The sequence below is a fragment of the Muscardinus avellanarius genome, assembly GCF_963383645.1.
Source record: "Muscardinus avellanarius genome assembly, chromosome: 1".
In the NCBI taxonomy this organism is placed as follows: Eukaryota; Metazoa; Chordata; class Mammalia; order Rodentia; family Gliridae; genus Muscardinus; species Muscardinus avellanarius.
Window position 1 is genome coordinate 108,350,817 of NC_137786.1, and position 27,152 is coordinate 108,377,968.

Here is a 27,152-nt window from a genome sequence, read left to right on the forward strand (position 1 = left end):
TTTTCTTGTCTTTACTATTTCATGAAAAAAATGCACACAGTTTAAGAATCTGAATGTCTAATCTCTTTGGTTCTTCCTTTTTTTTGTTTTTAAAGCAGAGCACAGGGAGAGATCGAAGTTTAAGAGTGAAAGGAATGATGTGGAGAGTTCCTATGTGCCTGTGTCTGCACCACCTCCAAACTCTTCTGAGCAGTATTCCTCTGGGGCACAGTCTATTCCCAGCACTGTTACCGTGATCGCACCTGCTCACCATTCTGAAAACACAACTGAGAGTTGGTCTAATTACTACAATAATCATAGTTCTTCCAATTCTTTTGGTCGAAACCCACCACCAAAGAGGCGATGCAGAGATTATGATGGTAAAAATTACAACTTTCTCTCATATTCTACCCAAAAGTGCTAGTAAAGAAAATGTTGTGTATACTGTATACTTTTTTATTATAGCCCAGATAAGCTTTTTGGTGGTACTGGGGATTGAATCCAGGGCATTCTATCTTTTGAGCTATACCCCCAGCCCTATTTATTTATTTATTTATTTATTTATTTATTTATTTATTTTGTGGTACCTGGGATGGAACCCGGGGGCATTCTGCCTTCAAGCTACACTTCCAGACCTATTTTATATTTTGTTTGGAAACAGGGTCTCACTAAGTTGCTGAGAGCCTAAGTAGCTGAGGCTGGCTTCAAACCTGCATGATCTTCCTGAGCCTCCCAAGTACTGGGATTGCAAGTGTGTTCCACCATGCCTGGGTTATGTTTTATTTTAAAACAGAATCTCACTAAGTTGCAGAAGGCCTCAATAAGTTACTGAGGCTGGCTGTGAACCTGTGATGTCTCAGCCTCCCAATACTAGGATTATAGTCGTATGCTACCGTACCTGGCTCCAGCATGTTTTTATTGATATTTCTATTCATTTCTTCTCCACTTAAAGTTTTATTTCAAGCAGTCACAGACCTTATAACATTTTCCTTGTTTGTTTGCAGTGCTGAGTATTGAACATGATTGAGCATGCTATACATGTGCTTTACCACTGAGCTAAACCTCCCATTTTTTCTTTGTAAAAATAGAATGCAAGTCAGGTGTGATGGTACACGCTTGTAGTCCTAGCACTTGGGAGGCTGAGACAGGAGGATCACAGGTTTGCTGCCAGCTTCAGCAACTTAGTGAGATCATCTGCAACTTGTTGAGATCTTGTTTCAAAATGAAAAATAGGGTTGGGGTGTAACATAGAGGTAGAATGCCTCTGGGTTTATTTCCAGCACACCCCCCCCTCGCCCGCGCGTGCGCACGCGTGCACGCACACACACACACTGAACATATTCTTTCACTTTTTTTTTTCAGTACTGGGGATGGAACCCAGGAGTATTTTACCTCCAAGCTACATCCCCAGTCCTATTTTTTATTCTTTATTTTGAAGCAGGATCTCACTGAGTTGCAAAAGGCCTCACTAAGTAGTAGCTGAGGCTGTTCTTGAACCAAGATCCATCTGTCTCCGCCTCCCAAATGCTGGGATTACAAGTGTGCAACACCACGCTCAGCTTCATTTAATTTATTTTTGAATGGGAATGCTGTCACAATGAGGCTGAAGCATGCCTTCATGGCTCTGGTTCCCTAGCCAGTCCTTCCCAAGGCCATCTGAATGCTGAAGGTTTCTTATGTATATTGGTCAGACAGAGCCTGTGCATATGTACCTGAGTAAATGCATGTTCTCCCCACATGACCTTTGATGTGAATGCTAGCTTACTACTCATACTGTCACATGTATTCTCATGTAGTTTTTCCAGGAAGTAAATCCAAGGTTAATACAAAAACTTCCCTCAACATTTTTTGGGGCTTCTTATAAATTATATATGTACAAAAGTGTACATATATAATGTACAAAAATTTTTTTTTGCGGTACTGGCGATTAAACCCAGGGGCATTCTGCCTCCAAAATATACCCCCAAGCCTATTTTTTATTCTTTATTGTGAAACAGGGTCTCACCAAGTCACGGAGGGCCTCACTAAGTAGCTGAGGCTGGCCATGAAAACTACAATCCTCCTCTCGGCCTCCTAAGTACTGGGATTACAAGTGTGCGCCACCATGCCTAGTTTTATTTTTAATTGACGTAGTGATTGTACATATTTATGGGGGACATTGTGACATTTCAATACATATATATACTATGTGAAGATCATATCAGGATAATTAGAGGCTACTTAGCATTTTTATTTATTTGGTTGTCTTTTTTCTTGGTACCCGGGATTGAACCCAGGGACATTCTTTTTTTTTTTTTTTTCAATCCCAGGGGTATTCTACCTCTGAGCTATACCCCCAGTTCTGTTCTTTTCCTCCCTCCCTTCCTTCCTTCTTCTTTCTTTCTTTCTTTCTTTCTTTCTTTCTTTCTTTCTTTCTTTCTTTCTTTCTTTCTTTCTTTCTTTCTTTCTTTCTTTCCTGTACTGGTGATGGAACTCAAGGGCCTTCGACCTTCCCAGACTACATTCCCAGACCTATTTTAGATTTTTATTTGGAAACAGGGTCTCACTAAGATTCAGACAGCCTCACTAAGTAGCTAAGGCTGGCTTCAAACCCATGTGATCCTCCTGTCTCAGCCTCTCAAGTACTGGATTGCAAGTGTGGGTCACCATGCCTGGCCTTTATTCTTTATTTTGAAACAGGGTCTCACCAAGTTGCAAAGGGCCTCACTAAGTAGCTGAGGCTGGTGGTGAACCTCTGCTCCTGTCTCAGTCTCCTGAATGCTGGGATTAACAAGTGTGTGCCACCAAGCCCGGGCTCCCAGGGACATTCTACCTCTGATCTTTACCCCTAGTCCTCCTCCTGTTTCGATCCTCCAATCTCAAGTACAGGTGTGTGCCACCTTGCCTAGCTCATATTTATATTTATCACTTTAAATGTTTATTATTTCTTTGTGCTAGGAACACTCAAAAATCTGTCTACTAGCTTTTTTTGAAGTATTTAATTAATAGTTTTAAACCATAATTATTTTGTGCTGTGGAGCATTATAAATTATTCCTCCTATTCACTTGAATATCTGAAAATAATTTTTTTTTTTTTTTTTTTTTTTTTTTTTTTGCGGGTCTGGGGATGGAACCCTGGGGCATTCGACCTCCGAGCTATAGCACCTGCCCTACTTTTTATTCTTTTTGTTTTGAAACCGGGTCTCACTGAGTTGCAGAGGGCCTCACTAAGTAGCTGAGGCTGTCTGAGAACTGTGATCCTCCAGTCTCAGCCTCCCGAATGCTGGGATTACAAGTGTGTACCACCACGCCCAGCTTGAAAATAAAATTTCAAATTACAGATATAGAAAGAATGGTCACTTTAGAATATTTAATGAAAATAGATCATTGAAATTAAGACGGGCATGGTGGCGCACACTTGTAATTCCAGTACTTGGGAAGCTGAAACAGGAGGATTGCAGGTTTGAAGCCAGTCCCAGCAGCTCAGTGAGGCTATCAGCAACTTGGTGAGACCCTGTTTCCAACTACAATATAAAAATAGGTCTGGAGTTGTAGTTTGGAGGTAGAAGGTTCCTGGTTTCCATTCCCAGTATTACTCCCCCCAAAAATCATTGAAATACGTCCTTTAGTTCAAGATTTTTATACCCCCTTTTCCTCAAGCCTTGATAAATTGATATTTGTTTAACACATCTGAGTTTTTATTATGTAGAGTTAGTAGCAAATGTAGCTAGTAGCCTGTTCTTGGCTCTGTTTTTGTGTGTGTTTGTTTTTGGTACTAGTGGTGGAACACAGGGGCCTTCTACCTTCGGGGTATACCCCCAGACCTATTTTTATATTTTATTTGGAAACAGGGTCTCACTAAGTTGCTGAGAGCTTCACTAAGATGCTGAGGCTGGCTTTGAACCTGCGCAGTCCTCCTGTCTCAGCCTCCCAAGTACTTGGATTACAAGTATGTGCCACCATGCCCGGCTTGGCTCTGTTTTTATTGTCTCACCATGTCATAATCTCATAGTGAAGAAAATAGTGATTTATGCCAGTCTCTCTCTGAAGGATATGTGATGATTAACAGAATAATACTAAGAAGACTTTAGACTTAGAGAAAACCACTTTGTAAATCAGAATGGTGGGTATAGGGATTTGTTTTATTTTATGAACTCTAAGTAGAATCGTCATAATAAAGTTCTTTTTTTATGCTTACAGAACGCGGATTTTGTGTACTTGGTGACCTTTGTCAGTTTGATCATGGAAATGATCCTCTAGTTGTTGATGAAGTTGCTCTGCCAAGTATGATTCCATTCCCACCTCCTCCTCCTGGGCTTCCTCCTCCACCACCTCCTGGAATGTTAATGCCTCCAATGCCAGGCCCTGGCCCTGGCCCTGGCCCAGGCCCTGGCCCTGGCCCAGGCCCAGGCCCTGGGCATAGTATGAGACTTCCTGTTCCCCAGGGACATGGTCAGCCACCACCTTCTGTTGTGCTTCCCATACCAAGTAAGTATATGTTGGTTAAATATTTCTTTGGCACTAAATTCTTTTTAGAAGAATTTTACTCCCTTTTGGCACAGTAAGCACTTTTGCAAAATGTTTGAAAAATATATTAACATGCTTATAGTTTGAGTACTTGGGAGGCTGGGACAAGAGGATTGCAGGTTCAAAGCCAGCTTCGACAACTTAGCAGGACCTTATTTCCACATAAGAAATAAAATTGGGCTAGGGTGTACCTTGGAAGTAGAATGCCTCTCAGTTCAATCTCTAGTACCAAAATAATAATAAAATAATAATAAGTAATTTGCAAAAAATTCCTATAAGTAAAGTGCTATTCTTTCCTTTTTGCCTTTCATTGGTAATATTTGATAATACATTATTATTTCAGTGGGGTTATTTGTAATATCTCCAGTGTAAATTTTGTCTACTAGGGCCTAATATATATTGACCTGTAGTCAAAATCTTGTTAGTTGATTGCATTTTAAGTTAACAGCAAAAGAACATGCCAGTCATTGAGTGAAATTTTCCAGTATTTAAAATCTCTTTAAAAATATTGAAATAACATTTAAAATTTTGTCATGGAAAATTCCAGGTGCTCACAGAGGTAGATGAATGATATGTATATTGCTGATTTCACTTTATAATCTCAATGACTATCAATACTTGGCTGGTTTTGTTTCACTCTATCCCCTTCCCACACACATTTCTGCGATTGGTTTGTTTTTGCTACACTAAATTCCAAATGTCATATTTTGTCAGTATGTACTTCAATGTGGAACTTTTTGTGATAAAAGAAAAATTTTTGTTCTTTAAAAGAAAACAGTGTGCTTTTATTTTATTCAACAAAATTAAGAGTAAGAAATGCTTATAAATGGTTATTTAAAAATCATTATTTGTGAGCCGGGCATGGTGGAGCACGTTTGTAATCCCAGTGCTTAGGAGGCTGAGACAGGAGGATCATACAGGTTTGAAGCCAGCCTCAGCTACTTAGTGAGGCTCTCAGCAACTTAGAGACCCTGTTTCCAAACAAAGTATTAAAAAATAAGTCTGGGAGTATAGCTTGGAGGTAGAAAAGCCCCTGGGTTCCACCTCCAGTACCACACACACACACACACACACACACACACACACACACACACACACAAAATTGTTATTGTTGCTAGTATAATAGTAACAGAAAACTAATTTTTAAAAATGTAATTGAAAAGAATTTATGGCATAAATTATTTACATGTATCCACAAGTAGAAGGAACTACTGTTGGGAGACATTTAATAATAAAGAATTGAAGTGTATTTTTCTTTTCTTTATTTTGCAACAAAGGTCTCATTGATTGCAAAGGGCGTCACTAAATAGCTAAGGCTATTCACAAACCACGATCCTCCTGTCTCAGCCTTCCAAATGCTAGGATTACAAGTGTGTGCCACCACACCCAGCTTGCCATTTTTTTATTTGAAACAGGTTCTTGCTAAGTTGTTGAGACTGGGCTTGAACCTGGAATCTTCCTGTCTCAGCCTCCCATGTACTGATATTACAGGTATATAGCACCATAACTTGCTGGAAAATTATTGTTGTCATTGTTGTTATTATTTGTGGTACTAAGGATTGAACGCAAGGGTATCTACTCTTGAGTTAGACCCCAGTCCTATTTTTTATTCTTTATTTTGAAACAGGGTCTCCCTAAGTTGCAGAGTGCCTCACTAAGTAGCTTTCCCAAATACTGGTATTACCAGCTTGTGCCACAATGCCCAGCTGGAAAATTATTTTTAAAAAATTGTCATTCTGCTGGGCGTGGTGGCACACGCTTGTAATCCCCATGCTTGGGAGGCGGAGACAGGAGGATTGTGCAGGTTCAAAGCCAGCCTTACTGGCTTAAGAGACCCTGTTTCCAAATTTAAAAAAAAAATTATATATATATATATATATATATATAAAAAATAGGTCTGGGAATATAGCCCGGAGGCTAGTAGAAGGCTTTCCAGGAACCCCACTACCACAAAAAAAAAAAAAAAAAAAAAAAAATTGTCATTCAGCTGGGTATGATGGTGAATACCTTTAATTCTAATACTTGGAAGGCTGAGACAGGAGGATTGCAGATTCAAGGGGAGCCACAGCAACCTATTGGTACCTTGTTTCAAAAACAAAGAAAGGATTGGGACTATAGTTCAGAGGTAGAATTCTCTTGGGTTTAATAAGAAAACAAACAATAAAGCCAGGCATGGTGGCGCACGCTTGTTATCCCAGCATTCCAGAGGCTGAGACAAGAGGATTGTAGTTCGCAGACAGCCTCAGGTACTTAGGCCCTTTGCAACTCAGTGAGACCCTATTTCAAAATAGAGAATAAAAAATAGGGCAGGGGGTGTAGCTCAGAGGTTGAATGCCCCTGGGTTCCATCCCCAGACCCACAAACAAACAAACAATAAAACCAATCATTGCCATTCAGTTTAGGCTGTGCTTTTTAAGTCAGTTTTCTTGTAAGAAATATTTTATTTGGGGACTCAGTGATATAACACTTATCTACCATAGTCGAGGCTCTGGGTTTGATTTTCCAGCATTGTCCCCTACCTCTCTAAAAAAAGGAAAAGAATCATTTTATAATTGTAGAACTACAAGAAGTTGCAAGAATAGTTTAGTTCCGCCAGGCATGGTGGTACATGCTTGTAATCCCAGCACTTGGGAGGCTAAGAAAGGAGGATCACAGATTTGTGATCAGCCTCTACTATTTAGTGGTTCCTCTGCAACTTAGTGAGACCCTGTTTCAAAGTAAAGAATAAAAAATAGGGCTGGTGATATAGCTTGGAGGTAGAATCTCTGGGTTCAATCTCTTAGTACCACAAGAAAGAATAGTTTTTAGTTCCTGTGTACCCATTACCAAAGTTCCCTGTAGTAAATTACTTTGTAGAACACATTAAATTTGAGCCGGGCGTGGTGGTGCACACTTGTAATCCCCGCGCTTGGGAAGCTGAGACAGGAGGATCGCACGGGTTCGAAGCCAGCCTCAGCTATTTAGTGAGGCTCTCAGCAACGTAGTGAGACCCTGTTTCCAAATAAAATATAAAATGGGTCTGGGAGTATAACCCGGAGGTAGAAAGCCTCTGGGTTCCACCCCCAGTACCACACACACAAAAAATAAATAAAACAAATTTCTGCTATACCTTTTATTTTCTTTGTCTAATTTAATCTTCAGAGTAACTCAGTAAAATAGGCTCTTTTAAAATAAGTAAAATAGAGCCAGGCATGGTGGCAGACACTTGTCATCCCAGTACTTGAGAGGCTGAGACAGGAGGATTGCAGGTTTGAGACCAGCCTCAGCTACTTAGTGAGGCTCTCAGCAACTTAGTGAGACCCTGTTTACAAATAAAAAATAGGTCTGGGAGTATAGCCCGGAGGTAGAAAGCCTCTGGATTCCACCCCCATTACCACCAAAACAAACAAACAAACAAACAAACAAAAACAACCACATTAAATTTGGTAAAGGTTTGAGGTTTAATTTTGTTTTTCTGGTAGTATTAGAGATTGAATCCTGGGCTGCTCTGCCACTGAGCTAATACTCCCAGACCTCTTTATTTTTTATTTAGTTTTTTGATACTGGGGATTAAACCCAGGGACATTATATCTCCAAGCTACACCCCAGCTTTATTTTATATTTTATTTGCAAACAGGGTCTCACTAGGTTGCTTAGAGCCTTGCAGAATTGCTGGGGCTGGCTTTTGAACCTGTGATAATCCTCTCTTAGCCTCCCAATTACTGAGATTATCAGCATGTGCCACCTGACCCAATTTATTTTTTAATTTTGAAATGGTTTTACTAAATTACCACACATTGACCTCACACTTAGAAAACTCCTGCCTCAGCCTCCCAGGGACATTCTACCTTTGAGTTACACTCCCAGTCGTGTTTTTTATTTTGAAACAGGGTGTCACTAAGTTGTAGAGGATCTTGCAGAGACTGTCCATGAACCTGTGGTCCTCCTATCTCAGCCACCCAAATACTGGGATTACAAGTGTGTCCCACCACACCTGTTTTTGTTTTGTTTTGTTTTTAATTTTGAAGCAGAGTCTCATAAGTTGAACCTCCTGTCTCAGCTTCCCAAGTACTGGAATTATAGGCATGCACCAGCATGTTCAACTAAGGAATATTCTTTATATATAAAAAATTGTAACAGTAAATGATGTTATATCAAAGTAGGAACATTTTTGTATAAAAATTAAACCTAAGAAGCTGGGTGTGGTCGTACATGCTTATAATCCTAGTACTTGGGAAGCTGAGAGAGGAGGATCACAGGTTGAAGCCAGCCCCAGCTACTTAGTGAGGCCCTTCACAACTTAGTGAGACCTTGTTTCAAAAAGAATAAAAGTCAGGTGTGGTGGCTCATGCATGTAATCCCAGCATTGGGAGGCTGAGACAGGAGGATCACTGTTCTCAGACATCCTCAGCTACTTAGTGAGGTCCTTTGCAACTCAGTGAGACCTGTTTTAAAATAAAGAATAAAAAATAGGGCGGGGGGGGTAGCTTGAAGGTAGAATGCCCCTGGGTTCCATCTCCAGTACCACACACACAAAAAGAATAAAATAGGGATGCGTGTGTAGCTCAGAGGTAAAATGCTCCTAGGCTCAATCCCTAGTTCCGCAAAACCCCCCCCACCACCAACAACAAAAATTAAATCTGAGAATGGCAGTATCCATTTATTGACTATGTGGATTCTGCAGTTAACATTTTACTATATTTGTGTCATGAAGCATCGTTCCATCTCCATTTTTATTTTGATGCTTTTCGCAGTGTCTTGCAGACATTAGTATACTTAAGGCTTGTATAGAAATCTGTCACCCTAGAACATTTCAGGTTCCTTTCCAGCCATTCTCGCTGTACATCCACAGTAACAATCAGCTTTTCTCTCTTTATTAGTTTTGCTTCTTCTAAAACTAAGAATGTTGATCCAGACATGGTGGTGCATGCTTTTTTTTTTTTTTTTTTTTTTTTTTTTTTTGGTGGTACCAGGGGTGGAACCCAGAGGCTTTTCTACCTCTGGGCTATATTCCCAGACCTGTTTTATACTTTATTTGGAAACGGTCTCACTAAGTAGCTGAGGCTGGCTTCGAACCTGTGCGATCCTCCTGTCTCAGCCTCCCAAGCGCGGGGATTACAAGTGTGCACTACCATGCCTGGCTGGTGCATGCTTTTTAATTCCAGTACTTGGGAGGCTGAGATAGGAAGATCTCAGATATGATGACAGCCTGAGCTAGTAGCGAGACTTTTCCTCAATATAGCAAGACCATGTTTCTAAATAAAAATAAAATAGGGTTGGGGGTATAGCTTGGAGGTAAGTGCCCCTGAGTTCAATTCCCAGTACCAAAAATAAGTAAGTAAATCTAAGAATGTCATTTTAATTACATAATACTGTTTTATCTTGCATATGTTAAATTCTTTAATTTTGTTCAAAGCCCAACTGTATCTTTTAAGTATGAATATATAAAATAGTATATTGAGTGTTTTATTAGGAAATATTAATGTTGTATGTTTTACTTTTTGTAATTTGTAGGACCACCTATATCACAGTCAAACTTGATAAACAGTCGTGACCAGCCTGGGACAAGCACAGTGCCCAATCTTGCACCAGTGGGAGCAAGACTACCTCCTCCTTTATCCCAAAACCTCCTCTATACAGTATCAGAACGTAAGTAAACAATTGCTAGTGTATAGAGAAGCCAAGCTTTCTCAAGCAGCATTACCTTTAAAAGATTAATATCATGTGTTGTGGAGGGCGTGCCTGCAATCCTAGTACTAGGGAGGCTGAAACAGGAGAATCTCAAGTTCAAGAGGTCTTGTTTCAAAATTGAAAAATTAAATAGGGCTGAGGGTACAACTCAGAGATAGAATACCCCTGGGTTCAATCCTTAGTATCACACACAAAAATTAATTTCTATTTTTATGGACTATGTGACTATAAAAATTACATTTATATCCATAAGCAATTTACTGTTTGTTTATGTCATACAGCCATATTTTAATATTTTGTGATTGGGGAGAGAGAGGCAAAATGTTTTGGAAAAGTCTCCTCTGCTATAGAATAGCAACATTTTTCCAAAGTCCCTGTCATGGAGTAGCACCATTTAGACTTCAATAAATGGACATTTGTGAGCCAGGTTGGGTAGCACACACTGTAATCCCAATTTCTCAGAAGGCTGAGGCAGAAGTATTGTAGGTTTGAGGTTAGCCTGTGAAACTTAGCAAGACCCTTCCTCAAACTAAAAAGAGATAGGGATATTGTTTAGTGGTAGAACGCTTGCCTAACATTTGCATGGCCCTGGGTTCAGTTCCCAGTAGTGCAAATAAATAAATAAAAGTAAAGGAAATATATTTTGAAGCTTCTGCTTAACTCTCTGAAACATAAGGCCTAAAGGTTGTGCAAAAGACTGGATATAACATACTAATAGTTGTTTAACTTGCATGCTGAGTCGGAGATAACATCTTTAAAATATAATATCAGTGTTTAGGCTTTTTATAATATTTATTTATGTTTAATTATAAAATGTTTCTCTTGACTCCGAATTCTCTCTAATTTCTTATGTTTTCTGTCATTACTTATTTTATTAAGCTTTTAATTTGTAATTTATTATTTATTTATTTAGTGGCACTGGGGATGGAATCCAGGGGCATTCTACCCCCGTGCTCCACCCCCAGGCCTACTTTTTTTTTTTTTTTTTTTGTGGTACTGGGGGCTTTCTACCTCCGGGCTGTACTCCCAGACCTGTTTTATACTTTATTTGAATACAGGGTCTCACTATGTTCCTGAGAGCCTCACTAAGTAGCTGAGGCTGGCTTCGAACCTGTGCCATCCTCCTGTCTCAGCCTCCCAAGTGCAGGGATTACAAGTGTGCACCACCATGCCTGGCTCTCCAGCCCTATTTTTGATTCCTTATTTTGAAACAGGATCTCACTGAGTTGCAAAGGGTCTCACCAAGTAGCTGAGGCTGGCCGGGAACCCTGATCCTCCTGTCTCAGCCTTCTAGGTACTGGGTACTGGGATTCTAAGTATGTGCTGCCATACCTGGTTTAATTTAATTTTTTGTGATACTGGGGATTGAACCGAGAGGTATTCTACCTCTGAGATACATCCCCAGCCCTATTTTTTTTTTTTTTTTTTTAATTTGAAATAGGGTTTTACTATGTTGATGAGAGTCTCCCTACTTGCTGAGGCTGTCCTGGAACCTGGAATCCTCCTGTCTCAGCTTTTCAAGTACTGAGATTATAGGTGTGAGCCAATCACCTGTTTAAAAAAAAAAAAAAAAAAAAATCCCTCTCTTAAAATCAGTTTTTGTGGGTTTTTTTTTTTTTTTTTTTTTTTTGGTGGTACTGAGGTTCCTGGAAGCCCTTCTACCTCCGGGCTACACTCCCAGACCTATTTTTACATTTTTATTTGGAAACAGGGTCTCCTAAGCCAGCAAGCACGGCTGGCTTCGAACTTGTGCGATCCTCCTGTCCCTGCCTCCCAAGCGCGGGGATTACAAGCGTGTGCCACCATGCCCGGCCTTCTCTTAAAATCAGTTTTAAAAAAGGCAACTGGTTAAGAATATCAGATTATGACATTTTTTTCTTAGAGAACCACTTAACTATGGTTATGTTCATCTTTTATTATTATTATTATTATTATTTTTCCTGGTACTGGGGATGGAACCTAGGGACATTCTACCTCTGAACTTCATTCCCAGCCCTATTTTTTATTCTTTATTTTGAAACAGGGTCTCACTGAGTTGCAAAGGTTCTCACTAAGTAGTAGTAAAGGCTGGCCGTGAACTGCAATCCTTCTGTCTTAGCCTCCCAAGTGCTGGGATTGCAGGCATGCACCACCACACACAGCTATGTTCATTTTTATGTAAATATGTCATTCAAAAAGTTTGTTTTTCCTTCTAATCTTTTTTTTGGGGGGAGGGTAATGGGAATTGAACTCGGGGATTCTGCCTCCTAACTCCACCTCAGTCCTATTTTATTTTGAAACAGAGTCTTGCTAGGTTGAAGAGAATCTCAATACTTGTTGAGGCTGTTGTTTAACCTTCTATCCTCCTGTCTCAGCCTCCTAAATACTAGGATCACCGGTGTGGGCCGCCACACAGTATAAACATTTCTTTATTCTTTCTTTTACTTAGCATCTTTGTGATGCTGGCAGGTTGCTTAACCTGTTTTTTTAATATCTCAATTTCCTCTTCTGTAAAATGAAAATAGTAAAATTACTTGCTTCTTTAATTGTTTTGGGAAGAATAAATGAATTAGTATGGTTAACATCTAAAAGTATCTAGTATCTGTTAACCTGTATGATTTGGTTTTATATTGTCTGTTTAAATTTCAGCTTTGAAATCAGATCTGTCTTCTAAAATCTCTTTCACCATTCCTGTCTTTGTTAATGGAAATAGTACCTACCCAGTTCTAGAATCGAAAGTGTCATACGGCTGGCTTACTGCTTTGCATGTCTGTGTGCCTCCCTGCCTTCCTCTTTCTTCTGGGGATCTGACCAAGGGCCTCGGGAACACTAGATAAATGCTATACCACTGGTGAGCTGCGCCCCCAGCCCTGCTCTGCTTTTTAACAAAAACCCAGCCACTCTAGGTCCCTCCTCTTTCTTTAGTCTGTCCTCTGACCTGGTCTGCATCTGAATCACCTCACATTTGGATTGTTGCTGCAGTCAGCGTCCACACTGTTCTGTTTACGCTTCATCTTCCCTAACAGACCTAGAATGCTGCTAAGCTAATTTTCCTCATGAGCACTCTTCAGTAGCCACCATTTCCTCTTTGTTTATTTATTTTTGGGGGGTGCTGGGGATTGAACCTAGGAGAATTTTACCTTCAAGCTACACCCCCAGTCCTATTTTTTAATTTTTCATTTGGAGACAGGGTCTCACTAAGTTAGTTACTCAGAGCTTTGCTAAATTGCTGAGGCTAGTTTTGAACCTTCAGTCTTCCTGTCTTAGCCTCCTAGCTATTGGGATCATCACAGTCCTGGGCCACCATGTCCAGCTTACTATATATTAATTCAGTAAGTATTTATGGAGTGCTTTTGTGCTGGGTATTGTACTAGAAATTAGGGAGCCAAGGAGAATAAGGTAGCAGACCTCATGGAGCTTGAAGTTTGTTTTTCTTTTGTCTTTAAAAATAATATTTTGTGATGTAGCAGTGAAGACCATTTAGAACAGAAATTCCAAAAGCTGGGTTTGGTGGTATATGCTTGTAATCCCAGTACTCAGGAGGCTGAGACAGGAGGATCGCAGGTTCACGGCCAGCCTCAGCTACTTAGTGAGGCCCTCCGTACCTTAGTGAGACCCAATTTCAAAATAAAGAATAAAAAATAGGGCTGGGAGTGGAGCTCAGAAGTAGAATGCCCCTGACCCTGACTTCCACACCCAGTACTGCAAAAAAAAAAAAAAAAAAGAAAAAAGAAAAAGAAATTTCAAAATATTTTTGTTGTTGTTGTTGTACTGGGGATTAAACCCAGGGCATTTTATCTGTGTGCTACACCCTCAGTCCTATTTTTTTTTAAATTTTGAAACAGGGTCTCACTAACTTGCTGAGGCTGGCCTTGAACTGTGATCTGGGATTACAGGCATGTGCCACCATGCCCAGCTCAACATTTTTCAGGCTGGCAAGATGTCTTAAGAAAATTTTGGGGATAAATACAGTGAATAGTTTCTTCCTTTGCCAGGGTAAGGACTGTAATGTGAAAAAATGTAGTATATAATTTCAATTTATATACGCATATATATGTATGTATATATATGTGTGTATATATATATATATATATTGTGGGGGGTTACTGGGGATTCAACTCAGGGAGATTCTACCTTCGAGCTATACCGGCAGCCCTATTTTTTACTCTTTATTTTTGAAACAAGGTCTCACTGAGTTGTGGGGGACCTCTCTAAGTAGCTGAGGCTGGCCGTGAACCTGCCATCCTCCTGTCTCAGAAAGAAATATCTTTTTTAAACAGCTGAGCATAGTGGCACATGCTTGTAATCCTAGTACTTGTGAGGCTGAGGCAGGTGGATTGCAGGTTCAAGGACAGCCTATGCAAGTAATGAGACTTTATCAACCTGGCAAGACCTTATTTAAAAAAAAAAATAGGGCTGGGATATATCATGGAGTTATAATGGCTCCTGGTTCAGTCCCCACTACCACATAAAAACAAACATAAAAATCCAAAATTAGCTGGGCGTGGTGATGTATGCTTGTCATCTCAGTCCTTGGGAGGCCAAGAGAGGAGGATCACATGAGTCCAGCCTCAGCAACTTAGTGAGACCCTGTTTCAAAATAGAAAAATAAAATAGGGCTGGGAGTATGGCTCAAAGATAGAATGCCCCTCGGTTCAGTCCTCATTATTCACCTCCCCCCATAAGTTATTATCAAATGGTTATAATTTAGAAAAGATTGGTATGGTGGTGTACCCCTGTAATTCTAATAATTGACAGATTGAGAGAGGAAGATGCAGGTTTGAGGTCAGTGCATGTGGGAATTTAACAAGACCTTGGTTTTATTTTATTTTATTTTGTTGTATTGGGGATTGAACTCAGTGACATTCTATCTCTGAAGTACACCTCTAGCCCTTTTTATTTTCAGTCTTGAAAAAAGGTCTCACTAGGTTGATGAGAGTCTAAGTTCCTGGGGTTCTCCTTGAACCTGCAATCCTTTTGTCTCAGCCTCCAAAGTACTAGGATTACAGGCATTTGCTACCATAAAGAGCTATAAATGCAGCTTAGAAGTAGAATGCTCCTGGGTTAAATCTCCAGTTCCGATAAATAAAATAAATAAATAAATAAATCTTGTGAATAAGACTTAATGTAATTGGAAATTTTATGTAAATATAGTATCATATACTTATTAAAATAAATTATTTTCACTGAAGGTACTTACAGATTTTACCCAGTTTTTTTTTTTTTTTTTTTTTGTGTGGTCCTGGGGATTGAACCCAGGGGCATTCTACCTCTGAGCTATACTCCCAGCCCTATGTCTTATTTATTTATTATTTATTTATTTATTTATTTACAGGTCTGGGGATGGAACCCAGGGGCATTCAACCTCTGAGCTATACCCCATGCCCTATTTTTTATTTTGAAACAGGGTCTCACTAAGTTGTGGAGGGCCTAAGTAGCTGAGGCTGTCTGTGAACCATAATCCTCAGGGCTCAGCCTCCGGAATGCTGGGATTACAAACATGCGCCACCATGCCTGGCTTATTTTTTATTCTTTATTTCGAAACAAGGTTTCACTGAGTTGCAAAGGGACTCACTAAGTAGCTGAGGCTGGCTGTGAACTGATCCTCCTGTCTTTGCCTCACAAGTACTGGGGTTACAAGTGTGAGCCACCACACCCCACGTTTTATCCAGATTTAAAGTTAACAACTCACTGTTGTAAACCTCTTTGCCCCAGATACTAAGGATTCAGTTTAAGGCCTCACACAGTATTTTACCTCTGATCTTCACACCTAACTCCTCAAGACCATTTTTATTTTTATGGTACTACAGATTAAATCCAGGAACATTTTACCTCTGAACTATACCCCTAGCCCTTTGTTATATTTTTATTTTGCAAAAGGGCCTCACTAAGTAGCTGAGGCTGGCCTTTCACTTGCAATCCTCATGTCTTAGCCTCCCAAGTATTGAAATTACGGGTATGCATCATCCTGCCTGGCTCTGGTGAATATTCTTAAAGATCAAACCAGGAAAATTATAAAAAGTGGCTGGAATTTTGGTTTGGGTAAAGACTAACTTCAACTGACAAGAGTTAATGTTAAGAGCATCTAAATGTTACTTGAGAATGGTCATGAATGCCTGTAATTGCAGCTGCTTGGAAGGATGAGACAACAGGACCTCAAGTTTGAGTTCAGCCTGTTCAACTGAGACAAAAATGAGAAATAAAAAGGGTTGATGGAGCCAGGCATGGTGGCACACACTTGTAATCCCCACGCTTGGGAGGCTGAGACAGGAGGATCGCGCAGGTTCGAAGCCAGCCTCAGCTACTTAGTGAGGCTCTCAACAACTTAGTGAGACCCTGTTTCCAAATAAAATATAAAATGGGTCTCGGAGTATAGCCCGGAAGTAGAAAGCCTCTGGGTTCCACCCCCAGTACCATACACACACACACAAAATGAAATAAATAAATAAAAAGGGCTGATGGGCATTCTGGTTTAGATCTGGAGTGTCCTTCGGAAAAGCTCATGTGATGGCAATGCAGAAGTGTTCCGAGGTAGGCCAGGCGTGGTGACGCACGCTCGTGATCTCAGTACTTGGCAACTGACACAGGAGGATTGCAGGGTTGAAGCCAGCCTCAGCAATTTAGTGAAGCCCTTCACACCTTAGCGAGACCCTGTTTCCAAATAAGAACTAAAATTGGGCTGGGAGGATAATTTGGAGGTAGAATGCCCTCTAGGTTCAATCCCCGGTATTAAAAAAAATAGTTCAGAGGTGGAATAATTGAATCAGGGCTCTAACCTCACCAGCAGTTAAGTCCATTGATGGATTAATCATATGAATGCATTTACTTGGTGGTAACTGCGGGTGGATAAGGCATGGCTGGAGGAGGTATGTTTCTGAAGATATCACCTTGGGGACTATATCTGTCCCTCTTCCTGGAGCTCCGTTTTCTCTGCTCCTCAGCTGCCATGAATTAAACAGTTGCTCTCTCACCACACCCTGTTGCCATAATCTTTCTGCCTTCAGCTTGTCAGCCATGGACTTAATCTCTGAAACAGTGAGCCCAAAATAAACCTTTCCTCTATGTAGTTTTTGTTAGGTATTTTGGTCAAACAGAAAGCTAACTAAAGTAGGAATATAGCTCAGTGGTAGGGCACCCATGGGTTCAATCCCCACTACAACAATTAAAGTTTGTGAATGATGACCTCAACCATGTAAGGATATATGAACAATTTAAGAGAGTAAATGAACTTGAAATACTTGCAATTTGAAACTCTACACTCTCCACACTGACTGAAAGCTAAACTGAATGAATCTAAATTGTGACGGGCTTATCTTTACCATTATTGTAACCCATTTAACTTCTTTTTGTGTGTGCGTGGTGCTGGCGTTCGAACCCAGGGGAATTCTACCTCTGAGCTACACCCTCGGTTCAATTTCTTCGTCGTCGTCGTCTTTTGTGTGTGTGTGTGTTTGTGTGTGTGTGTGGTACTGAGGATGGAGCCCAGAGGCATTCTACCTCCAAGCTACACTCCCAGCCCTGTTTTTCTTCTTCTTTATTATTATTATTATTATTATTATTATTATTATTATTATTATTTTTGCGGGTCTGGGAATGAAACCCAGGGGCATTTGACCTCTGAGCTACACAGGGGTGTACTCCTGCTCTTTTATTTTAAATTATTATTCTTTATTTTGAAACAGGGTCTCACTAAGTAGCTGAGGCTGGCCTCAAACCTGCGATCCTCCTATTTCAGCCTCCCAAATACTGGGATTACAGGTGTGTACCGCTGCAGCAGCTAAATCTGTATCTTTAAAATGTAGGGATTAGTTGGGTGTCGTGACACAAAGCTGTAATCCCAGCACTTAGGAAGCTGAGATATGATTGAGGTTTGATGCCAGCCTCAGCAATTTAGGGAGATCCTGTTTCAAAATGAAAAATACAAAGGCTGTGAGTTGTGTGGGGGTACAACATCTCTGGGTTCAATCCTGACTACAAAAGAAAAAGCCAGTAACAGTTAGGCCAAGTGCAGTGGCCTTTACCCATAATTACAATAAAAAATAAAAAGGATGGGGTGTATAGCCCAGTAACAGAATGGCCCTGGGTTCAATCCCCACAATCTCCCCCAAAGATAGGGATTAAATACACACACACATACAAAGTAGCAGTGTTATCACGCACTGCCCTCAAAATTGATAACAGTTTACTTTGTGAGATATCCACTTAATGTTCATGGTTTCCATTTGTATCATTAATGTCCTTTTACTGCTAATCATTTGAAGCTGGGCCCAAACAAGTTACACAGTGCACTTAGTCAATAGCTGTCTTAAATCTGTATCCATTTCACTAACTTGTTTTTTGTCCTTGTTTGTTTTCATTGGTAATTATTTACTGAAGGAAAGATCATTAGTATTGGAGGATTTTGTCACATTCTGGGCTTGGTAGATGTATCCTCTGGTATAACTTAACACATTATTCTAGTCTTTGTATTGTCTGTAAACTATAAGTTAGATCTAAATATTTAATAATATTTAGCCTTTTCTTTTTTTGGCAAGAACATTTTATAGTTGGGGTTATATACTTTCCACGGTACTACATCACGATATTCATAATGTCTGGTGGTCTCCTTTCTGTGTTATAAGTTAATTGGTCAGTGTCATTTTAAAGATTGTTCATGGTTTTTCAGCAGCCATTTTTGATCATTTGTGTGGGTATGCTTCATCTGATACTCCAATTCTATAATTTCTTCTATATTTAATATTAGCATTCTGTAAAATAAAGCTTGGTAGTATTAACTTTTTGGCTAGCCTGAGGTATGGTTTATGTGGGAATGATAGGATAGTTTCTTTCTTTCTTTTTTCTTATCAGTTTTGTTTTCAGAATAATGAGTTTGTTTTCTAGTATCTTCCAAAAGGGAATGACAGCTATACTTTTTTAGGTATCATTATGAACTTAGGACTTTTTATCATGTTTGATACGTTCTCCTTTTGAAGTTGTGTGTGTGTGTGTGTGTGTGTGTGTGTGTGTGTGTGTGTGTGTGTGTTTTACTAGGGATTAAACCCAAGGGCGGTCTACCTCTGAGGTACACTCCCAGCCCTATTTTATTGTTTTTTTATTTTGAAACAGGGTCTTACTAAGTTTTGGAGGAGCTCACTAAGCTGCTAAGGCTGACCGTGAACCTGTAATCCTCCTGTCTCAGCCTGTCGAATACTGAAATCACAGACATGTGCCACCACACCCAGCTTAAAGTCCCATTTGAAGTTCAAATTTTCTTTTTTCTTTTTTATCAGTGGGAGCCTATTTATTATTTATTGGTATATTGGGGATTGAGCCCAGGGGCATTCTACCGCCTAGCTATACCTCCAGTCCTATTTTATTTATTTATTTGGAAACAGGGCCTCACTTAGGTTGATGAGAGTCTCACTATTTGCTGAGGCTGCCCTTGAACCTGTGATTCTCCTGTCTCAGCCTCCCAAGTTACTGAGACTACAGGTGTGCACCACCACATCTGGCCTGGTGGCTTTTATTTTTAACATGCCAGTCTTTGTCTTTTGCGGTACTGGGATGAAACCCAGGGGCTTTCTACTTCCCCCTTCCCGGGGCTACAATCCCAGACCTATTTTATACTTTATTTGGAAACAGGGTATCACTAAGTTGCTGAGAACCTCATGAGGCTGGACTGTGCAAACCTGCACAATCCTCCTGTCTCAGCCTCCCAAGTGCTGGGAACATGCCAGTCTTTGATAATTACCCTACTTCTGGAGGGAATAAGGTATTCTGTGGTATATCTGACTTATCTTCGAAAATTTCTGCCCTGACCTAGAATTAGCCCTTTCTTTAAAATATCCTGTTTCTCTTAGAGATAATATTTAGGGACTTCATTCGTGGTTTTAAGAAATGTCAGGCTACATTTGAGTAAATAGCCATCTTTCTGAGGTATCAAGTTGCATGTTATCAGTATTAAAAACATTTTGCAAGCTAGCCTTTTAGGTTCTGGTTTACTTTGGGTCAGTTATTAATTAGCTATACTTAGTACATTTTATGGTTTAAAGTAGTCATATGGACTAAGATTACTTTCTTCCTATTTTTCTCTGTAGCACTATACTTCATTTTGCTGGTAGGTCATTCTTCACAAGAAGTTTTCTGCAAAAGTTCATGCTTATAGTTATTTTCAGACTACTTAAGATACATAATGATTAATCTTTTCTAAATGTAAATTTTGAAAGGGTTGATGCTAAGTGCATGATTATGTAGTTTATTATACGGTATCACCTTTTTCCATATTTAGGAAGAAATGTAGTAAAGTTTAGCATATCTGTCACTTACCATTTACTGTGAAATCAAGTGGCTACTCTGTAGCTTGTCTTATTTAGACACATAAAAAATACGCCAGGCGTGGTGGCGCATGCATGCTTGTAATCCCCGCGCTTGGGAGGTGGAGACAAGAAGATCTTGCAGGTTCAAAGTGAGCCGCACTGGCTTAAGAGACCCTGTTCCCAAATTTAAAGGAAAAAAAAAAAGGTCTGGGAGTGTAGCCCGGAGGTAGAAGGGCTTCCAGGAACCTCAGTACCACTCAACAAATAAGTAAATAAATAAACAAACAAACAAATAAATAAATCAAGCAAGCAAGCATTTGGGAGGCTGAGACAGGAGGATCATGGTTCAAGGACAATCTCAGCTACTTAGTGAGGCCATTTGCAACTTGGTGAGACCCTTTTTCAAAATAAAGAATAAAAATTAGGACCGGGGGTGTAGCTCGGAGGTAGAATGCCCCTGGGTTCCATCCCCAGCACTGGAAAAAAAAAAAATCTTAAGCCTGGTGGGTGACACACACTTGTAATCCCAGCGCTTGGGAGGCTGAGACAGGAGGATCGCACAGTTTCGAAGCCAGTCTCAGCTACTTCATGAGGCTCTTAGCAACTTAGTGAGACCCTGTTTCCAAATAAATTATAAAATAGGCCTGGGTGTATAGCTCGTAGGTAGAAAGCCCCTGGGTTCTACCCCCAGTACCACACATACACACGTACCTTAAGGAATTTTACAGGATTTTTTTTTTTTATAAAAAACTAGGATTGAACCCAGGGACATTTTACCTCTGAACTATTCTCCCAGTGCTATTTTTATTCTTTATTTTGAAACTGGGTCTCACTAAGTAGCTGAGGCTGGTGTGAACCTGTGATCCTCCTGTTTCAGCCTCCCAAGCGTGCGCCACCACACCTGGCTGGCCAAATGTTATAAATTTATATGTCTTATACAGGGCTGTCAGTGGATAAGATACCATTAATAGACAGCCAAAGAAAAAAATTGGCTTTCTTCCTTCCTTCCTGTCCTGGAAAATTGAAACCAGGGCCTCCTGCTTGTATTTTGTCTTTTTCTAATCTTGTTCTCCAAAATTTGGCTTCATTGTGTCTGTCTGCTTGCCTGCCTATCTGCCTTCCTGCGTCCATCCATCTGTCCATCCATCCCTCCTTTCATTCCTATTTAGAGGCATCCTATCTCCAATTTCCCAGCCTGTTTTATTTTTTTTATTTTGAAACAGGGTCTTCCTAAGGCTGGCCTTAAACCTGTGGTCCTCCTATCTCAGCCTCCCAAGTACTGTGATTATAGGTGTATACCAGCACACCTAGCTGTGTCTCCTTTTTTTTTTTTTTTTTTTGGCAGGTCTGGGGGTGGAACCCAGGGGCATTTGACCTCCGAGCTACACTCCCTGCCCTATTTTTTGGTCTTTATTTTGAAACCGGATCTCACTGAGTTGCAGAGGGCCTCACTAGGTAGCTGAGGCTGTCCGCAAACTGCGATCCTCCGATGTCAGCCTCCCGAATGTTGGGATTACAAGCATGCGCCACCACTCCTGGCTCCTTTTTTTTTTTTTTTTTTTTAAATAAACCCTAAATGTGTTTTCTTTCAAAATGTGATTCTTAATATCTGGGATAATTTCATATGTCAATTGCTTGCCTGTTTATCTAGGTTTTTGTCCTTTCCTTTCTGTTTATTTATTGACTTTTTTATGGAGATAGCAGAATCTTGCCATCTTTGTTTAACTCTTTTACTTTTTATTTCTTTTTTTTGGTACTGGGAATTGAACCCAGGGACATCCTATCTCTAAGCTATACCCCCAGCTCTTATATTTTGTTTTGAACAGAGTCTCTGTAGGCTGAGAGTCTCAGTAAGTTGGTAAGACTGTCTTGAACCTGTGCGCCTCCTGTCTCAGCCTACCAAGTCCTAGATTACAGACGAGTGAAACCATGCCCTGGTTTTTCTTTTTAACACTTCTTATTCTCTGTGCAGATATACTTGTTGTGATTTTTAAAATTTTTTTTATTGGTGCATTGTAATTGTACATCTTAATGGAGTAAAAGATGGTAGAGGCATACATGCATTGTGATTTTTATAAATTTCTTTTTTATTATTTTTCTGCTCAGATATGGGAGTATATTTTGTAGAAACCTAAAATTACGTGGTTTTGAAAGGGAGGATATATGTTTGCTTTCATATCAGGCATATTTCATTTGGTACAAGATTCTATGTGATAATAGTTTAGGGCTCTTTTGTCTGATAACTTGGTATGGTTGATTATTCAGCTTTGGATAAAATTAGGATCCTTTTAAGATCCTAAAAGAGGGAAACTATTCAGTTGTACTACCCAGTTCTTTATATCTCCATATATCCTACCCAGTTGCATGTCTGTGCTGTCTTGAGTTAGAATCTCAGTAGCGTCTTTCTCAACTATTCTTCCTGTTGGTATAATTTCTCTGTCTTGGCTCAAAGTCTTAGGAAGTACATCATGACCTAAGAGAAGCTTTTGACTCAATCCCAGCCGCCCTCCTATTCTTTCCTCTGTAGGACAGCCCATGTACTCTCGTGAACATGGTGCTGCTGCATCTGAGCGACTTCAGCTGGGGACACCACCTCCTCTGTTGGCAGCTCGCTTGGTGCCACCTCGCAACCTCATGGGATCCTCCATTGGGTATCATACCTCAGTCTCCAGCCCTACCCCTCTGGTCCCAGGTAAGCTTCTCCACAGATGGCTCTCTACCTCACTGATCGCTTGTACCTCCAGCTGGCCAGCCTGGTGCCCCAACTGGCATCTTGATCTGCCGTCACAAATTCCCAACAAGACTATGAGGTCATTTTATTTTCTGTTCTTCTCCTTTTGTTGTCGTCGTTGGCTGCTAGATGATTAGGTCTCCTGTGTGCCTGTCATCTCTGGTGCTTTCTGTATTTACTTTCACTGCCTCAGTAACAGTCATGCAAGTTTCTTGAGCCAGTTTCTAATCAGACAGCTAGGAAGATAATACTACTTAGTTTTTCTAATTAATTAGCTATACATTTGTTTCTGTAAAGCAAAACAAAAAACTCTAGTTTCTTGCTCATTATAGATAAACATGTGCCTTCCTCCCCAGCCTCTGATGATATGGACTTATGTAGTGATTCCTGTAAAAACTCTTTTCTCCTATTGACATGTATATTTTTAAAATCTGTAGAGTGATTTGTTGATGTCTCATTTTCTTTTACTTTGGCCGTACTGGGGATGGAATCCAGGGGCATTCTACCTCAGAACTACATCTACAGCCCTATTTTTTATTCTAAGTTGCAGAGGGCCTCACTAAGTAGCTGAGGCTGTCTGTGAATCTGTGATCCTCCTGTCTCAGCCTACCAAGTACTAGGATTATAAGCATGCACCACCACGACTGCCTTTTTTTTTTTTTTTTTAACAGTTTTCACTTTGACTTTAGATTTCAGTTCATTAAAATTAACTAAAAGACTTTAAGCCAGGTATGGTGGTGCACTCTTGTAATCCTAGTACTTGGGAGGCCAAGATAGGAAGATTATAGGTTTATGGCCAGCTCCATTAACTTAGTGAGACCCTGTTTCAACATAAAAAACTAAAAATAGGGCTGGGAATGTACCTCACAGGTGGGATGCCTCTGGGTTCAACCTTCAGTACCACACACAAAAAAGACTTGAAAGTTATAGAGATTCTTTATATTCCCCCAAATTACAGACTAGGTCATTTGATTATATAACTTTAAACATCCTATAGCTTTAACTATATTAGATTTTCTGATGGTAGTACCAAGTGGTAACTGGAAACTTTTTTTGTAGTACTGGAGATGGAACCCAGGAGCATTTCTATCTGTGAGCATATTTTTCATTCTTCATTTGAAACAGGGTCTTACTTACAAATGGCCTTACTAAGTAGTAGCTGAGGCTGTCCATGAACTGTGATCCTCCTGTCTCAGCATCCCAAATGATGGGATTACAAGTGTGCACCACCACACCCAGCTTCTAACTGAAAACTTTTTATGTAAAAAGTAAAGCAGTATTTATTTTGTATGTAATATTGAGGTTAAATTTTAGAATTGACATTTATGACCACAGAAGGTATTGTTTTACATAAAGAAGGGGATTAGAACAGAGGCTGAACTAAGTACTGGAACCCAAGGAAGAATTTTTGGCAGAAGCTGTAAGCATAGCCTTCTAACTCTTGAGGTGAAAGAGTCTGTGTGGTTTTATTGGTTATCATCAGAAATCTTTGAGCCCAAATGTAAGCTTTGAAAAGGAAATGCTGATTCTTATAATAGGAACATGATTGTGATAATAAATTATTAAATTTCCTGAGCCTTTCTCTTTTGAGATGGGCTGCACACGTGGCTCTAGTGATTAATTTCCAAGGCCATTTAGCCTATTGATGTCTTTTCTTATAACTCCCATGAGCTCTTTTCAAAACAAAAAGAAAGGCCAGGCGTGGTGACGCACACTTGTAATCCCAGCACTTGGGAGGCTGATACAGGGGGATTGCACAGGTTTGAAGCCAGCCTCAGCTACTTAGTGAGGCTCTAAGCAAATAAAGTATAAAAAAAAAAAAAAAATAGGGCTGGGTGTGTAGGTAGAATGCCCCTGGTTTCCATCTCCAGCACCAAAAACAAAAACAGAAAACAAAGAAAAGTTGGGTGTGATGGTGAATGCCTGTAATCCCAGTACTTGGGAGGCTGAAATAGGAGGATTGCAGGTTTGAGGCCAGCCTTAGAGACTTAGCAAAATCTTCAGCAACTTAGCGAGATCCTGTTTCCAAATAAAAAGTAAAAAAGGCTGGGAGTGTAACTCAGAGGTAGAATGCCAAATGCCCCTGGGTTCAGTCCTTTGTATCAAAAACAAGCAAAACAAAAAGAAAGGGAAGAAAAAGGAGGGAACGTGGGAGAAGGAATACTGACCAGAAGTTCTAGTTCTGATACCAAATATCTCAGAATCACTTGTCTTTAATGACTTTTTATTGTTTTAGATCAATGGTCGGTAGCCTGCTTATATTTTGTAGACGGAGACTATTTGCTCATGAATTTGAAGTAAGGAGTAAGACAATAGGAAGAAGTTTAAGAGGGTTGTGAGTGAGGAATTTGTTGCATTGGGGACTTCTGGATCCTTAGTGTGGTGCTTAGTTAGTTAGGCACTATAGTTTCAAATGCTTTTATAGGCCATGAAGGTTTCTAAATGGGGATAATTTTCTTATACTCTGAATTGTAAAAGCGACTAACCATTTAGAAAGATATTAATGTATGAACCATTAAAGACACAAGGACTTTTTTTTTGTGCTGAAAATTGAACCCAGGGGCATCTGAGCTACACCCCCAGCTCTTTTTTTTTTTTTTAGTTTTTATTTTTTTAATTTTTAATTTTATGGTGGTACTGGGGGTGGAACCTAGGGGCTTTCTACCTTTGGGCTATGCTCCCAGATCTATTTTATATTTTATTTGGAAACAGGGTCTCAACTAAGTAGCTGAGGCTGGCTTCGAACCTGTGCAATCCTCCTGTCTCAGCCTCCCAAGCGTGGGGATTACAAGTGTGCGCCACCACGCCTGGCTACTTTTTATTTTGAAACAGGGTCTCCCTAAATCGCTATGGCTGGCCTCAAACCTGTGATCTTCCTGTCTTAGCCTCTCAAGCAATGGAATTACGGACATGTGCCCCTGGGCCTTAAATGGACACAAGACCTTCTAAAACAGCTATGAAATAGTAGCACACACTTGTAATCCCAGTACTTGGTAGGCTGACAGGATGATCACAATTTTGAAGCCAGCCTTGGCCACTTAGCTAGACCCTGTTTCAAAAATAATTAAAAAAAAAAAAAAAAGTGCTAGGGGTATAGCTCAGAAGTAGAAGGCTTCTGGTTTCAAGCCCCAGCACCAAAATAAATAAATACATCAGTTATGAAAAATCAACAACTTCAGTCAGTCTTCAGTTTTCATTTTTTATAAGGTTAAAGAGGATGTATGATATTTGTTTTTTGTTTTTGTTTTGGTACTGGGGGTGGAACCCATAGGCCTTCTACCTCTGGGCTACACTCCCAGACCTATTTTATATTTTATTTGGAAACAGGAAACAGGGTCTCACTAAGTTGCTGAGAGCCTCACTAAGTAGCTGAGGCTGGCTTTGAACCTTTGCGATCCTCCTATCTCAGCCTCCCAAGCGCAGGGATTACAAGTGTGCGCCATCACGCCCAGCTGGATATATGATATTTGGAATAAACACTTTCAGAGTGTGTGTGTGTGTGTGTGTGTGTGTGTTTTAGTTACTGGGGATTGAACCCCAAGGTCATTCTACCTTCGAGCTACTACCCAGCCCTATTTTTCTTCTTTATTTTGAAACAGGGTCTTACTAAGTTGCAGAAGGCCTCACTAAATAGCTGAGGCTGCCTTCCAACTGCAGTCCTCCTGTCTCAGCCTCTCAAGTACTGGGATTACAAGAGTGCACCACCATGCACGACCTCAGAATTTTTTTTTTTTCCCTTCTGGTACTGGGGATTTTACCTCCAGCTACACTGGAGGCATTCTACCTCCGAGCTACACCCCCAGCCCTATTTTTTAGTCTCTTTTTTTTGTGTGTGTGGTAGTGGGGTTCCTGGAAGCCCTTCTACCTCCGGGCTACACTCCCAGGCCTATTTTTTTAAAATATATTTTTTATTAGGAAACAGGGTCTCTTAAGCCAGTGCTGCTGGCTTCCAACTTGCGCGATCTTCCTGTCTCCATCTCCCAAGCGCGGGG

General features: G+C 40.2%; 1 protein-coding gene across 4 annotated transcripts in view; it reads left to right on the forward strand.

Annotated features, from left to right (window-relative positions):
- Positions 1-27,152, forward strand: part of LOC308278019 (RNA-binding protein 27) — a gene marked incomplete at both ends in the record, with an annotated part of 104,397 nt that overhangs the window by 35,943 nt on the left and 41,302 nt on the right. For 2 of the 4 annotated variants that reach the window (XM_080717586.1, XM_080717588.1), the window contains 4 exons: positions 99-359; positions 4,159-4,446; positions 9,979-10,113; positions 22,957-23,121. In XM_080717586.1, the coding sequence (XP_080573712.1) occupies positions 99-359; positions 4,159-4,446; positions 9,979-10,113; positions 22,957-23,121 (849 nt within the window). The remainder of the gene's footprint in view (positions 1-98; positions 360-4,158; positions 4,447-9,978; positions 10,114-22,956; positions 23,122-27,152) is intronic. The other 2 variants (XM_080717587.1, XM_080717589.1) reach the window with 2 other exon arrangements.